This window comes from Equus przewalskii, chromosome 25 (assembly GCF_037783145.1).
Source record: "Equus przewalskii isolate Varuska chromosome 25, EquPr2, whole genome shotgun sequence".
In the NCBI taxonomy this organism is placed as follows: Eukaryota; Metazoa; Chordata; class Mammalia; order Perissodactyla; family Equidae; genus Equus; species Equus przewalskii.
The window spans coordinates 17,798,857-17,815,102 of record NC_091855.1 but is presented as its reverse complement, the minus strand read 5'-3'; the positions used below and the strand labels follow the sequence as shown (position 1 = coordinate 17,815,102).

Below are 16,246 nucleotides of genomic sequence, written 5' to 3'. Positions count from 1 at the left end.
AGCTCTGAGCAGACAGCAAGCAACGTATCTCCCGATTCCGTGGGAACTGAGGGTGGGAGAGTCTGGTCTTGCCGCTGTGTAGTCTGGTCAACCAGAGTAAGAAGGACAATCCAGGGGCACAGAGGAAGAAGCAGCAGACAGTGCTGGTCACTCTCCAGGGGGTCGATGTGGGTCGAAGGAGCAGTTTGGGCACTGCTTTCATCGTCCCCATGTCACATGGGCAACTCCAGAGCCAGAACCAAGGTGGAGACAGTGTGGGGAGAAAGCAGGGAGAGGGAACAGGACCTGTGGAGGGGGGTTGCATGAGGAGGTCTCACTCTGTCAACCTCTTTGCCAGCCCTTGACCATCATTAGGACACTCAAATTACCCTGGGAGGGAACAGCCACCAGAGCAACGATAGCAGAAGCAAGAAGGCACAGGTCTGAGAAAAACAGAACCCGAGAACATCTGCAGATCTCCTGTGCCCCTGCAGGGCCCGGGACTTGAGGCTCCTCTAGCCTCGGCCTCCTCTTCCCACAGCCTTCAGCTCCATGGCTCTCCTCTGCCCTCCTCTCCTCCCCCAAGCAAAGAAATGGAGCCTTTGATGTACCCAGTTATGGAACTCTGTTCCTTCCTCCTCGCCAGCTTTGTCTAAGAAACACAAAGACAGTAAACAGGGGGTGGGAGAATGGAGCGCGGAGGTTTTTCTGGGAATGAGAATTAAGATAGGGCTCAGGGTCTTTGGCCAGTTCCCAAATGCAATGAGTTTATCACTGCCAGGGACAGCAAGTGTACAGAGCTCTTGGCAGTGACCTCTCCTGATTTATGAGGGGTTCTGGTTTGCTTCCCCTGCTCTGCAGACAACCAGTCTTAAGGGAAATGTATATTCAGGATCTGCAAGGAACAAGAGAGCCACTGGCAAAACCAGTGAGCTCCCACTGAGAGAATTCCTGAGGAGCTAGAGCAAAAGAAGGTTGCTCTTCTTTTCTCTACTTAGCTTTTTCTTGTCTTATCTTCAGCCTTTCCTCCATTCCTCCCTCCCCCTCCTTCCTTCCTTCCTCTGTGTCCTTTATTTTTCTCTTTCCTTCCTTCCTTCTTTTCTTCCTTATTCTCCTCCCTCTGCCTCCTCCTTCTTCTTTCTCCCCCCCTTTTTCCTTTCTCTCTCCCTTTTTCTCTCTTTCTCTAAAAAAGAGATGATCAAGTTGACTATGAACAGGCAGAACTGTGGGGGTCCACATCTGCCTTCCCGACAGGTGGGGAGGCACCTGCTCCAGGAAGGTGAGGAAGGGTCCCCGTAGGTTGAGAAACTGATGCTCCAGGGCCCTGCATCATACTGAACGTCTTAACTGCAGTTCTCAGCGGGGGAGGGGAATCACATCCCTGTAATGGTGACAGTTATAGCACAGGGATGTCACCCTGAGAAGCCACTTCACCCACATTCCCTTTTCGGTCCTGGCCCTGGGATGGGGATCTCTGCTTGCCTGGGATGCCAAGGCAGAAGCAAAAACAACTGGAATGAGTAGGGTCCGAGACCCATGTGGGAGCTGAAGGGAGGGAGCAGTGCAAGCTGTCTCAAAACCACACCTGCTACAAATCAATGTTTTGCTGTGACAGTCCCCATTTGGAAAACTCCTTTATTTTAGACAAAACACAGTTACCCTCACAAGCCTTGGGGAAGGTAATCGACAAATGCCTGGGGCCTTGGGCCCCAGCACGCTGGAGCAGCTGAACTACTTAAGAACATGCTTATGTCCTCCTCTTTGCTGTGGGTTCCTACAACAGCTAAGATCTCATTTCCCAGCTTTGGAACATCCTGCTGGAGTGGGAAACACTTGGCTGGAGCACTGCACAGCTGCCAAGAGCCCTTCTTGTGATTTTCAAGTGTCCTATTTTTCTCTTTGCAGATGTATGTGCCTCATCTCTGCCCTCCAGACCCAAGCTTCCTGGAACAACATTCAGACTTTGGGAACTGTTGGGTCCTGCATAGTTCCTTGGAGGAAGATGAGGCTGTGGGCAGATGCAATGTTGCTGTGGGGGTGGTGGGAAGGGACTGGGCTGGGAGCCAAGGCTTGGATTCACGTCCTGATTCTGCCCCTTCCCAGCCCCGTTGATCACACAGTCCAACGATGAAATAAAAGGGAAAGCACTATGAAGACTACATCCATGGAAAGTAATAATAATAACCAGCCATCATGTTGTGACTGTCCTTGCCAGGAGTGACACAGGGATGAGACCAAAGACTGGAAGCTTCCTGGGGGAGGAGGAAAGGTGGAACAGAGTCCAACTATACTATTGTAGTTGCTGTTGTTTGCTTTAAATTGGTGCTCAGGCCTAACCAACCCCCTTTTTAGATGAGGATACCGAAACTCTGAAAGGTTAAGTGACTTGCCCACAGACAGGGCCAGGATTTGAACCCAGAACTGTGTGACCCCAAAGCTCATGCTCTTCCCCTGCAACATGCTGCATTTCACTGTCCTTGAGTTGGGGCTTCGAGGGGAGTCAGTGTTGTGCGGCTGAGACAAATAAAGTCCTCAACGTGTGCTCAGCAGAAACGTTAGGGGTTTCCTCTTGAGTCCTAATCTGAGTCATCCCAGTAGCAGATGCGGCCACTCATCGCCATTCCCCTTCAGGAACTATTCACTACCAGCGTCATCAGTGATGGTAACAGCCAGGTCACCCAGGGTGACACAGGTTCTGGTTTCTCACCTCACAGGCCACATACAACTTGCCTTCCACACCTGTCCCACCCTGGCAGAGGTCTGCGGGCTGACTGGGGCCTGTGGGAAGTCATAAGCAGCAAGTCTGTATCAAAGAAAGCAATGCACAAGATCTTTGAGTCTCACCCTTCAAGACTTTTGAATATGTTAAACCAAAGGTCTTCAGACCTTAGGCAGGGTTAGCTGAAGCCTAGGGAAAATTAACATTTTTTTCAATGTGGGTCCTACAGGAGGACAGAGAATGGGACTGTACAGTGGTAAGGACCTTACGGGGATCCTAACTCAGTATCTGCTTACTAAACATAGAAGAGACCATAGAAAAGACACCACAGCAATATGGACACCCACTTGAGTGAAAGAGGGAGCTTGTTGTCCTCATGGATGCAGCTTTGGATGACCATCTTAGGATCATGTGGATCTTAAATGAGAAGCCCCCATTTGGATTTCTTTGTCCTCCTAAGCAGGACATGGGGCTCCTTGTTTCTATGTAATGCAGCATTCAAGTCATAAGAGAACATAAGAGCAAATTATCCTTTGCCTGTGCCCTGTAAAGCATCTGTATAAACATGTTCAATTTAACTGGCCAAAGGGCACAGTATTTTGATGTGGTTCAATCCCTATTCTTAGATAAGAGTAGCTTCAAAGACAGCTTTACATACTGCCTTTTATCTACCCAAATACCATGGGTATTAATTTAGAAAAATGTTTTCCTTTTCCTCTTCAAGGTCACGGGGTTTGATGCACAAAATCTATGCTCTGAAGCATCAACAAAGAAATTTTGGAATTTAGTTCTCTGACGCCTTCTCTCCAGGAACCACTAGTCTGTGTGGTAATAAACAGAACCAGATCACAAACAACTGATTTGTTCCTTTCGAAATGCATCCCTCCCTCGGCTGTTCATCTCCCTAAAATAAAACCACCCACAGAATAAAATAAGTAACTCCCGGAGCAAGCAGTGCTTCGGCCCTCTTTATTAAAGTGTGTCTGGCATGGGGAGTCTACCAGGAAACACCCTCTGATCGAGGATTAACATCAGGAAACGTGGTGCAGTCTTGTGACACTAGCATACAATGCTACCACCTCCACCACTGGAGCAAAGATTAACAGCCTTCACCAGGCTAGGAAGACTTTTAGTTCTGAGTATTCTGGAGCAAACAAACGTGTACTCCACTGGGCTCTGGCTTTTAAACAAAGCAAATGACAGAAGGCTTGCATTCCTTAATCAAGTTGTTTTTCAAAATTAAGTGTAGGTAATAATAGAAACTTTTCACTTGGGGCTTCTTGTCTGCTCAAGGTGGGTGTAGACTTGATGGTGTGTTTCTCAGCTCTTATATCACCTTGACCTCATTTCGGCCTTGAGGTTGTTCTTTGATCATTCTATGCATGGACGATGGCCAAGTAGGGTTTTGGTAACTTAGACGGAGGCCTGCTTAAGGAAGGGACCATCCTGTGGATTTGTATATTTGCAGAGCCTGGACCATCTGGCCCTTGGTGGGTATTTCAAGTTTTGCTGAATTGGCATATTGTAGAAGTTTAATTTAACCAATATGTATTGATCACTTACTATATGTGCTCCCCAGGGTTGTTTGGCAAGATTTTCCAAAGTGGAAAGCCAAGGGACAAACTGCCCCCCATTTTTTTTTTTTTTAATGATAGGTACAGCTGGGAGTGTTATAATTCTGGACTGAGTTGTCAAGAAAACTTTTTTCCAACCTTGTGCAGAGCATTCCTTTAGTGTCATGGGGACTTATAAAAAGTAAAGAAGACCAAATGCTTGCTCCCATCAAAGAACAGTGCAGACCCTGCAGGTACAGGGCAGGGTGGGACGTCTCAGCAGCTACTGCAGGTCAGGAGAGCAGTGGCATTTGGACAGCTAGGAAGCCTATATGGGAACCTGCAGGGATCAAAGCCAACAGGCTGGGTTGGTCTGCCCCATTCAGCTGTCAATCCATTTGATGGACAGATTTCCAATCCAATCTCAATGAAGTGTGCTCTTAGCCTTGGTTTGTTTGTTTGTAAAAAATGATGTTCTCTTAGACAAGCTCTGCCTGATGGCCAAAAACCATCCAGGCCTCCTCCTGTTCCTTTGCAGTTTCCCTCAGCATAGAACTTCATAGCCCACAAGTCAAGGTCTCCCAACTTGAATGGGAGAGTGGATGTTCATGAAATGCATGGATGGGGAGACAGACAAATGATCGAATGGACCCAGTGATACAGTCCTGGGAACATCCTTGGAAATCTAAGACTTTTAAAATTGAAGCCAGACAGCCACTGCACCAGCCAGCTGACTCCCATCGCACTCCTGCAGCCTGGGGAGGCTCTGGAAAGAGGCAAGGAAGACTAAGGTCCTCAATACTTCCTGTGAGCTCATTCTGTCCTCCAAAAACTGCCAGCAAAGCTCTAGACGACATGCCCCAAGATTCAGGTCTCTATTGGCTCCAGCTCACTGACCATCACCATCTGATTCACCCTCTTCCTGCTCAAAGCCTTCAATACTTTCCTACTGTTTTCAGGGTGAGAAAGTTCGAATTCCTTAGGATGACACTCAAGGCCCCTCAAATTTGGCTCCTACATACTTTTTCTACATTTCCCTCCAAGAACTTCTGAGAGTGGACATCTTCTTGGAAGAGTTCTTTTTTGATCTAGCTTGGAATTATAAGAACTCATGGAATACTAAAGACAGTAATTTTTGTGAGTTTTGGGGCCAGCCCCATGGCCGAGTAGCTAAGTTTGTGCACCCCACTTTGGCAGTCCAAGGTTAGCCAGTTCAGATTCTGGGCACAGACCTAGCACCACTCATTAGGCCATGCTGTGGTGGCGTGCCACAAAGAAGAACTAGAATGACTTACAACTAGGATATACAACTATGTACTGGGGCTTTGGGGAGGAAAAAAATTTTTTTTTCCTGAGTTCACATGTACAAGTATATAGCACTTTTTACTTATTCAAAGAATTTTCAGGACTATCAGCTCATCTGATTTCTCAAAAATCCTTAGGAGACTGCAAGAAGACATCATCCCTATTTTATGGATAAGGAAACAAAGGCAGAAAAGGTCAAGGTCCTTACCCAAAATGACATAGCAAGTGGGTGGTAATGCAGGTCCTCTCAAGCCCCGCAGTTGAGAACAGAGAATTCAATCCCTAGCGTAAAGAATTGAGTTCTTTTAAAAACAAAATCATGGCCCATTTTTCTTTTTTCTCCACTCACAAGGCTAAATCTATGAAATTGGAACAACACAGCAAACAGCTGAGGGCTACGGTCACAGCCCACAGACCTTTATGGAAGATTTGGTCTTGGCCCAAATTTTCAAAAAAGCCCAATGGATCAGCAAAACGCAAGTGCAAATGCTGGGCCCAAGCTAACAGGGTGTCTTGTGAAATGTTTCCACAGGAAGCAAATATAGGCAATTAACTTATCTATAACAATGCATGTGGTCAAAGAAAAGGCAAAATCCTCAGAGGGAGCCTACACCCCACCCCAGGCCCCATTTCAAATGAGTCCATAAGTCTGGCTGAGCCTTCACTCTGCCTACAGACCCCTAGTACAGGGTGCACGTGACCCTTCTCTCGGCATTCTGACCACTGTGTGGGGCTTCTGGGAGCCATTGTGATTGGCTGAGGAAGCCACCAGAACTCCTGATCCCAATGGGGAGCAGGAGTCAAAGGGCATAGGTGTCACCATTCCCACTTCACAGATGGGCAAACTGAGGAGAGCAGGCTTAAAGGACTTGAAGGTACAATCCTAGACAAACCATATGGCAGAAACAGGTTCAGAGCCTGCTCCCAGCTCTGAGCCCTACTCTGGGGACCAGAGTTCCTCCAGGCCACAGCATGACAACCAAGCCCTGGGCACTCACAGTCCAGGGACAGTGTGATCTAAGCAGCAGACTCTTGGCCAGCAAGTCAGGAGGTCTGAGTGCAGGTCCTGGCTGGTCATGGGCTGCTAAGGATTTGAACCTCCTTTCCTTCCTGGAAACTTCTGAATCACATCTGTGAAGCTGGTGCAGGCAGCAGTGCCAGCCAGGAAGGGTAAGGAAGTATGAGGATCATGGTACTGGCCTACTCCTTCTCAGTCTGCTCTGTATCACTCAACCCCAGCGCAGAAACATGCGCAGAGGTTGGCGCATTGCTGTGACCTCATCAAGATGAAGTCTCCTCTGACCTATTCTCCCATATAAACTGAAGATTAACCACTCCCAACCCTCTATCTTCTATCTTTCTGGATTTCTTGAAGCATTTCAATGATTTTATGATATATTGTTTGGCACAGAGGTCTCAGACTATAGCCGGTGGCTCAAATCTGGTCCGCCGGCTATTTCTTTATATTCCATGAGCTAAGAATGGTTTTTGCATTTTTAAATAAAAAAAAATCAAAAGAAAAATAGTATTTCATGAAAAATTATATGAAATTGAACTTTCAGGGTCCATAAAGTTTTTTGATACAGCCACACCCACTCATTTATGTTGTGTGGTTACAATGTAGCTGGTTTTGAATAGTAGAATTGAGTAGTAGTGACATAAATTATATGACCTACAAAGCCAAAAATTTATACTATCTGCCCCTTTACAGAAAATGTTTTGTTTTTTAAACCTACTCCTAGTTTGGTATCAAAGGCAGGCTACAGAATTACCCTACTTGCATAATCACCTATATATTTAAATTTAGGAAGAAAATACACCAAAATAGCGGTTCTCTCTGGGTGGCCAGTCACTGTTAGTTGCTGACATGGTTCATTCCACCCCTCTGCAAATACAGCTTTGTTCTACAGAAGGAAAGGAAGACTCAGGGAGTTTAAGTAACTTGCCCAAGGTCACACTGATAGTTAGAAGCACTTTGTGTATTTTTGATGAAAACACATTTAAAGAAACAAAAGGGAACAGGCTGAAAACAGAAATTGGTTTAGAAGAGCGTTTCATTTGAATTCATATGAGACCAATCCTAACAGATAATGAGGAACTTAGAGATGCTTAGGGAATCCTCATGTCTAGTTCTACCTCAAGAACGAGACGCAATATATTTGGAAGTGCCTGAAAATGACAGAGCACTGTACTAATGCAGGCTGTGTATTCAGAAACTTGTCAAGGCACAACCTGCTGACTTCCCAAGACTTCCCAGCAAATCTTTCTTGAATTAGAAATGACATAAATGTCAAGAAGAGAGGACTGTTAACTAAACTATGGTGCATCCACACAATGGAATACTATGCAAAAACTAAAGAACCAGGTGACAATCATGCTGTTGCTGCTGGTGTTGGCATTGTGATTTTGAGACTGATCTGTGGTAATGCAGGATAAAGCTAATGTTATCATCCACAGCATCCTTGAGAACCAGGATTCTTAGCTTAGAGAAAGGACGCACAGAAGAAAGAAAGAAGAGGTTAAATAAAACCCCCTGTAGTTTTCAATTTGAACAGAAAATATCAGTATGAACTCATGGTGTATCTTGATCACAAACAATAACCAACCGTTTGCCAGCTCTGTCCACCAGGAAGGCTGAGAAATGATGACCAACCCAGGAACAATGAGCACCCTTAAGTGCCCAGATTATGGTGTCTAAAAACCATTTCCCACTAAGAAGAACCAGGAATCCTTGGAGAAATGGCTGATTCCAGATCTGGGGAAGGGCCTGGAACATCTTAGCTTCTTTGCTATGTGAGTGATATCAAAGATTACTAGGGTCTTGTCAGAAGGAGCCAACTGGCCAGAGATGGCACAATCCAGCATCGATAGGAATAATAAACAAAATGGATTAAAACACCTCAAATGTGTTTAAAACCATGAGTTTACACAGATACTAAAAACACAACAAAAAATACTAATTGGTCACCATTAGAAGATGACAGTAAACTACTCATTATTTTGAAAACTGGCAAATAGAGGGAAAGAATCAAACATTTATCCAGTCTGTCCTATGAGAACTGTATTACCAGATAATCAGATAGATGTATTTGATTATTTGTATTTCAGCTAATAATGAAGAAAGAATGATAGGACCAGAACATCACTATTTTATACACCCTAATTAACTAATGGATAAAAGCAGTAAACAGCAGTGGATGCTAAAAGCACAAAAAGAGAGCTAGACACTATGTGCCCTCTGACAAGAAAGCACAACACAGTCTATGAAGTAGTTTTGCCCTGAAAAATCAAACGGAAATCTGATTAAATATCTAAATCAAACTACCAACATATAGGAATTCAGAAGGTAGAAGAACAGGGTAAATAGCACCACAGGGCCGCAATCAGAAAAATCCAGACTGAAGGGGTCTCTACAGGATGAAGAATCCAATTTCTTCATCAAACAAATTGCAAGGTGGCAGGGAGGGGAGCAGAGGGATATAGACAGAACCTGTAGATTAAAAGGCACTAAAAGACTGGTCGATCTACTGCAATGTGTGGGGATATTAAGAGATTATTGCTAATTTGTTAAGGTGTGATAACGGTATTATGGTAATGTTACATACCTAAATATTTACAGATTAAGTCATGTAACATCTTGGATTTGCTGTAAAATAACCCAGTCACCACTGCAAAAGGAGATGGGGACCCAGATAAAATGAGATCAGTCTTGTATTGATGATTGCTGTAGCTGGATGAGGGTCTGTAAAGGTTTGTTGTTCTCCTCTTTCCACTTTCACCCATGTTTACAAGTTTTCATAATAGAGCATTAAAATAAATCCTTCCTGATGTCATGCTCGGAGTGATAATATGGAGTGGGAGCATCACGGTTCTGATCAGTATCCCTTTTCTTGTGTTTCATGAATATATGAATGGAGAGTTGAGCTTTGTGCTCCAGGTCATTCATCCAGGGAGCTTATCCATCATCCAGAGAGCTTCTCCATCACTCTCCTTACCATGGTATATCAATGTGTGCTTGGGAACATACACACACACAGAAAAATCTATCAGAAAAAAAAAAGATTTCCCGTGACTTAAATATTTCACTTTGAAGCTGCAAAGAGGGACTTACTATTTCATAAAGCAGAGACACTGGACTCTTTTTTTTTTTGTGGAAGATTAGCCCTGAGCTGCTGCCAATCCTCCTCTTTTTGCTGAGGCAGACTGGCCCTGAGCTAACATCAGTGCCCATCTTCCTGTACTTTATATGTAGGACGCCTGCCACAGCATGGCTTGACAAGCAGTGTGTAGGTCTGCACCCAGGATCCAAACCGGCCAACCCTGGGCCACCAAAGTGGAACACGTGAACTTAACCACTGCACCATTGGGCCGGCCCAGACAGTGAACTCTTTAGAACCAAATATGCAGGGCACAGGAACTCAGTGGTGTTCATGACCAGGGGGAAAGAAAAAGTAGTTATTGTGTTAAGGTTGGTAAGTGTTTCCATCCTGAAGTTCTGAGCAAATGACAATGCAAATCCAGACGATGCGGACCACTGGTTATGTTCTTATGCCATTATTTGCATCAGTGCCTCCAAGTGAGTTTCCTAAATTAGATGAAAATGTCTGTGGGAGGGCACATGACCCAAATTCTCTGCCGGAGATCCCGCAGGTGAGAGAAATGAAGAGGGTTGAGGAGACAAGAGCAAAACCTTACTTAAGCCCTGTCCCTGGGTGTAGGATGGTGGGAGGAAATGAAAGTTAGGGGCCAGGAAGGAAGAAACTGATCTGATGCTTATGTTTAGAAATGGCCCCTCCCAGCCCTCAAGGTAAAGCTGCTATTGAGGGTGGCTAACGTGGCTTCTGTTTCTTTCACCAGGCTCACCAGCCTCTGTGCCCTGATTGTGCCCTGCGGGGTTAGGAGTCCCTCCTGTGGGCTCCTGAAACCCTAGCGCTCACCCCTTTGAGGCGCCTCTCCCGTTGGTGAAAGTGCCTGTTTCCTTGTCTTTCTCCTCCACTAGCCTGTAACCTCCTCGAAGGCAGGGGCTTCTGTCTGCTCTTGGTGGCATCTCATCAAATAGGACAGGGCCTGGAATCCAGAGGTGCTCCACACAGTCACTGCGTAGCTGGAAATCACTATGGAAGCAGTGTTGGGTGGTGGTTACGAGTGTGGGCTTGGCCCAGGGCCCTGCCAGCTCACTACACCCACTTCGCTCATGCTGTGTTATGGTTTCCAGATTCTACTCCTGACTTATTCCAGGGTTTCAGATTTTGTAAAACACTTTTGAGATTTTCCTGGAAAAGATAACACATATAACCATAAATTTCTATTTCTACGTAATAATGTTAACTAATCTAGGAAAACAACCCTCCTGGAATTTCATTGTGCTTCCACCTGGAATGGTTTCCATTGATGGCCTTATAAATAATAAAATCTGAAATTCTAACTGCATGCAATGCCTTGGACCTGCCTTAAAGGGTGAGGTGGTGGAGTGGACAAGTGAACACCTTGCAAGTAGATAAGCAAACCTGGGCATCTTCGAACGTGTATCTCCCTCCATCTTTGACGTTTTGACTGGTTATCTCATAGCTGTGAGAATCCAGGTTGATTGCACTTGGGGCTCCCGGAGCCAGAAACTCTTGCCAGATTTCTTCCACCCTCTTGGCCACATCCTGTAGGGGTTGTTTCTTGAGATCTTGGACAGCCAACCAGAACCTGGAGTGGAAGAGTAAAGACAGTCAGTTCCAGAGGGCCCAGTCCGTATCTGGACTCTGCCGGCCATGGTCCCAGAACTGATGTCCCGTGGAACTCATTCTGCTGCAGCCTTCCCAGCTGCCACTTCACAGTTCACAAAGACCGCAGAGACAGCTGAAAATACAAGGGTGCTCCACTATTGTGGAGAACTGTAAAGACGTTGCTTTAGATGATCATTGTCCTTCTGGTTACCAAAAAGAGATTTCTCTCCCTCTATGTCAAGGTTTTTCAACCTCGGTACTATTGCATTTGGGGCTGGACAATTCTTTTTTTTTTTTTTCCTTTTATTTTATTGCAGTAACATTGGATTATAGCATTATATAGCTTTCAGATGTACATCATAATATATTTTGAATTCTGTGCAGATTACATCATGTTCACCACCCCAAAACTAATTATAGTCCATCCCCTCACATGTGAGCCTAATCACCCCTTTTGCCCTCCCCCCTTCCCCCTTCCCCTATGGTAACCACCAGTCCAATCTCCGTTGCTATGTGTTTGTTTGTCATTGTTTTTTTCTTCTACTTATGAGTGCGATCATACGGTATTTGACTTTCTCCCTCTGACTTATTTCACTCGGCATAATACCCTCAAGGGGACTGCACGATTCTTTGCTGTAGGGACTGCCCTGTACATTGAAGGACGTTTAGCAGCAACCTTGGCTTCTACTCATCAGATGCCAGTGGCACCCTGTCACCAATTTGTGACAACCAAATACTTTTCCAGTCATTACCAAATGTCGCTGGGAGGTAAAATCACCCCTGGATGAGAACCACTGCTCTATGTAGTTGCCACAACACAGACACCGTGAGTCCCTTTGTTGTATCTGGTTGGGATCAGTTGGAGGCATCAAAATGAAGGAGAGATCAGAGAAGCTGATAGAATCTTGGAATCCTAATGAATATCTGAGCTGGAAGGACCCAGCCATTCATGTTATAGATGGAGAAACTGAGCCAGCCGGCGTGGTGCTTGGCATATAGTAGGCACTCAACAAACGTCTGCTGGATTGAGGATAGGCTGTCTGGAACAAAGCTGAAGGGACATCCATGGGAAACCTCTTTGCCAGAAGATTCTCCAGGCAGTGCTGGAGAAAAAAACCTCCTGCTCACTTCCACACTTGCCTTTCATGACTCCCTCAGCGTCGGCATGGCAGGGGCTGTTGAGAGAGCCAAGTGCCAGGTCTTTTCTGCTGAGAGCAGCAGCAATCAGAGACAAAGCTGGGACAACAGCTCCCCAGGTCGTGAGGCTCCCCGAGCAGCCCTGGGGAGGTCTTTCAGCAGGACCCAGATCTGCAAGGCACACTTCGTGCCCTGTGAACAACACAGGCCTGTTTCTCCACCAATGAGACAGGAGGACAGGCCGCTGGCTATGTGGTTCCTACAGCCCCGAGAATCTCATGTACTCAAGTCAACAAAAGGGCAGAGACGAGAGAACGTAAACCACGACATAGTGGCAAGTGCATTCAGTCTGTCATCGAATTTCACCCAAAGTAAGATGTACTTTTTTTTTTTTTAAAGGTTAAGCATGTTTTTTCTGTTGCTGTTCAGAGAAATGTCTTTGGAGCCAAATGAGTGGCCCAAAGGCACCACTCAGTGGCCAAGTGAGGTAATGCAGCTCCATTTCCACAAGGAGAGAAGACCGGTGTGAGGGAGCGTGTGCGCGTGTGTGTGTGTGCGCACACGTGCATGTGCGCAATGGGCTCCAACTCTTCCCAGATTTGCCATTTGGGATTCTAATAATCTCCTTAAAGAAAACCCTCATGGTTCCCCAATTGGTCCTGAGGAGCGAGAGGCAGGGAGGGAGATGACTTCACTGAACAGGACGATAAGGAAGCACAGTCTGTCCTCATCCCGCTATGCCCTGGTCTCTGAATTGTTGTACCTTTCTGGGCATCTCCTTCCTCATCTGTAAAATGGGTACAAAGCGGGTGGTGGGATATGTGACACGGGTCTGAAGAACTTCCCATCCAGGCGTAACTCTGAAATGCTTTCAGGTCCCGTGGGTGGGAGCTGTGGCAGGCTCAGTGCGCGGTCGCAGGTTCAATACCCAGCCGGTATGATCCCTCGGATTTCATCTCTTTCTCCTCAGGTGGCCTGGGCAGAAGCTGCCTGGGGCTCTTGCCACTGCCATCTGACGTCACCTGCCCTTTGTCACCAGCCCTCTTTTGTGTTCGAGTCCTCTGACTACGCAGGAGAGGACAACATAATGGTTCTTTAACCAGAGTCCCTAGGGGTGGGGGTGGGGGTTTAAAAGGAGCTGTTAACCTGCTCAGTTGTTCAGGGGTCCCTTGAAACTCAGCTGGGGAGTGGGTCTCCTCCCTCCCCCAGGCCCATTCCCAAGGTTCTCTCTGTCCCACCCTCGAGGTCTCCATGAAAATGCTCATCTGGTGCTGACAGCCTGTAGGGCCTTTTTTGCCTGGAGGACAGTGTTTGACAAGATGGTGAAATTTAGGAAGCCCAGCTCTAAAGAAGGAAGCTGGTGTTGGTTTTTCAAAGGGCTGGAGCCAATGCTAAAAAGTGACTCACCTAAGACTAACTCCGTGAGGCCTCTGCGGCCGCACGCTGGGGCAGACGGGAGAACGGCCCTCTCAGGGAGTTGCCTCAGGGCTGAGTCCCTGGGCCGGACGCAACTTCTCTGGACCAGCGTCCTTCCCAAGCCTGCCAGACCCTGCAAGTTCTCAGACAAATGGATGACACCTGGGTGATTTCCTGCTCCCTCAGTCAATGTCACAGGGGGCGTCTGCTTCAATCAGCTTCTGTCCCTTGTTCCAGGCTGCTCTGAGGAGGAGCCGTTGAACCCCTCTGGGAAGGCCCCGGAGGCCCCGGCAGCATCCGAGCTCCGCCGGCTCCCTGTGAGACCTTGGGGTCCCGTTTGGGACCCACATTACGAGTTGGAAGCTACATTAATGCACATCGCTCAGCTGGGTATAGAGGACGTCTGGAGCTGATAGAAACAGACATTTCAGAAGCAAATTTAATAAACTTTTACATAAAAAAATTAACAGGTTCTCTTTGTCAGATAAAAATAAGAATTAAAAAAAAAGTACAAGAAGAAACAATTGGCCTGCTGGGGTGGGGGGAGGAGGAGCACGAGGAGGAGGGGGTGGGAGGAAGGATGACGTTCTCTAGATAGTAGTTTTCTCTCCCTGCACACATGGACACATTCTTGGCCTCCACTACCTTGGAGATGACCTGCCTTATCCCTCTCAGGTGACAGCAAAATGCTGTCACAACAGCATCCTGACATCCCATATGTGTTTACCATCACCGGCTTGGAGGAACCTTTGTGTCAATTTGAAATTCAGAACAGGCTTTGGTCTGTGTTTGCCATCTGTGAGCCCACAGGCCGGAGCTGGAGCTCTGAGCCCCGGCTGCCTGGCCACACTCTCCCCGAAAGAGCCCCCAAAGCTCCCCTCAGCACATACACAGCTGACGGGAGGCCCACGGAGGTCCACGCGGCTTCTGCTCTTATCAAAAGCTGGCAGGCAGTGCTCCTCGAGGACGCCAGCAGGGAGGAAGCTGCCAGCCGCGGCGTCAAATCCGCCCGTGCTGCACTGAGCCCCTGCGGCTGCAGCAGCAGGGTCGTCACGACTGGCAGGCCACAGAGATGCACTGGTATCAGGGAGGCCACCTGTTCTGCCTCTCCCGAGCCATCCGCGTGTGGGAGGCAGCCCGTGCGCCAGCATGTGATCCGTGTCAAGGGCTCAGGAATGCAGGTCGGAAAGCGGCCTGGGCTCAGACCCCACCAGGCCTAGCAGCAGTGGACTGGACCGTGGGCAGTCTGGGGCTGCCCCGGGGGTCTCCTCTCTCTCTCAGGACCAGGATGCGGACACGAGTGGGCTTTTCTCCTCAAGGCTGGCTGGAACAAGGGAAACCACACAGAGGTTGGTCATCCTCCATCCTGCCGGGAGCTCTGGGCAGCCCCTCAGTTCCTAGCTTACGTATCCTTTCATAAACGAGGATTTTCACGGGTTAGAAAAATCCAGTTTTTAATTCATTTCCAGAGGAAAGCAAATTGCACACAGAAGGAAGGGTTCCTGTGCCCTCTGCTGGTCAACAGAGACTTGGGAACACTTTATTCAACATGACCTCGTCTCCGGCTGGGCTGAAACCCTCTGGTGCCTACATTAGCAACTACTACCAGCACCACCACAGCTGAGCTTTGTTCACTGGGCAGTGGCTGAAATGCTGCGGATGGTCACGGCGTGGTGTGAACTGCCTCTGTTCCGGTTCATCATGTGTCCGCGTAGTGGTGAATCCCGCCAGGCTTGGGAAACCTTCCGAGGTCTTCCTAGGACTCGGGGCAGCTGTCGGAGATGGGAGCTCTCCAGGCAAACCTGGCAACTCCCCTGTGCTCTCTTTAATTGCTTCTCCCTTCAGCTGACACTGTGTGGAACTAGGATAATCAATCTGCAGGTTAGAAGAACAACCACGTTCTCTCAGGAGATGTTACAGCTCATAAAAAATGTACGGGGGACGCTCTTTGCTGCGGGTTTTGATTTTTAACTCGTGCCCTGCCGTGTGGCAGGGGTGTCAGGCCAGGGAGGATAAAGATTTCTGCAGGGGAGATGGGGAGGAGGCAAGGTGGCAAGGGGTTCCTGTCACCATTCTGGGAAGATGCACAGAGAAGGGAGAAGGACAGACCAGACAATCCACTGGAACTCCCAGCTTCAGAACTGGGAGGTCCCCACCCTGTGGATGAGAGGCCACACACATTCCAAAGGCCCCAAGCAAACTCCTGTCTTGGGGGGCCCACCCAGTCCTAGAGGAGCCCTGGGCTCCACTCAGGGTGCCATGGAGAGTGTAGAGTCACACGCTGTGCTGTCTGTAGCAAAATGGCCTGGCCACATCCCCCCAGGCCTGGAGGTGATGTCCCTCCCTCATCTCACAGGCTCACCAGAAAGAATAATGATCCAAAAGGACTTCAACTTGGACTATATCATCACAGACCTTTTTCC

General features: G+C 47.6%; 1 protein-coding gene across 41 annotated transcripts in view; it reads right to left on the bottom strand.

Moving 5' to 3' along the window:
* Window positions 1-16,246, bottom strand: part of RGS6 (regulator of G protein signaling 6) — a 529,145-nt gene that overhangs the window by 31,246 nt on the left and 481,653 nt on the right. For all 41 annotated transcript variants that reach the window (XR_011532871.1, XM_070593510.1, XM_070593542.1 and 38 more), the window contains one exon: window positions 11,064-11,250. Coding sequence is in view for 40 of the 41 variants with exons in the window: in XM_070593510.1 (XP_070449611.1) it covers window positions 11,064-11,250 (187 nt within the window). In the remaining variant the exon portion in view is untranslated. The remainder of the gene's footprint in view (window positions 1-11,063; window positions 11,251-16,246) is intronic.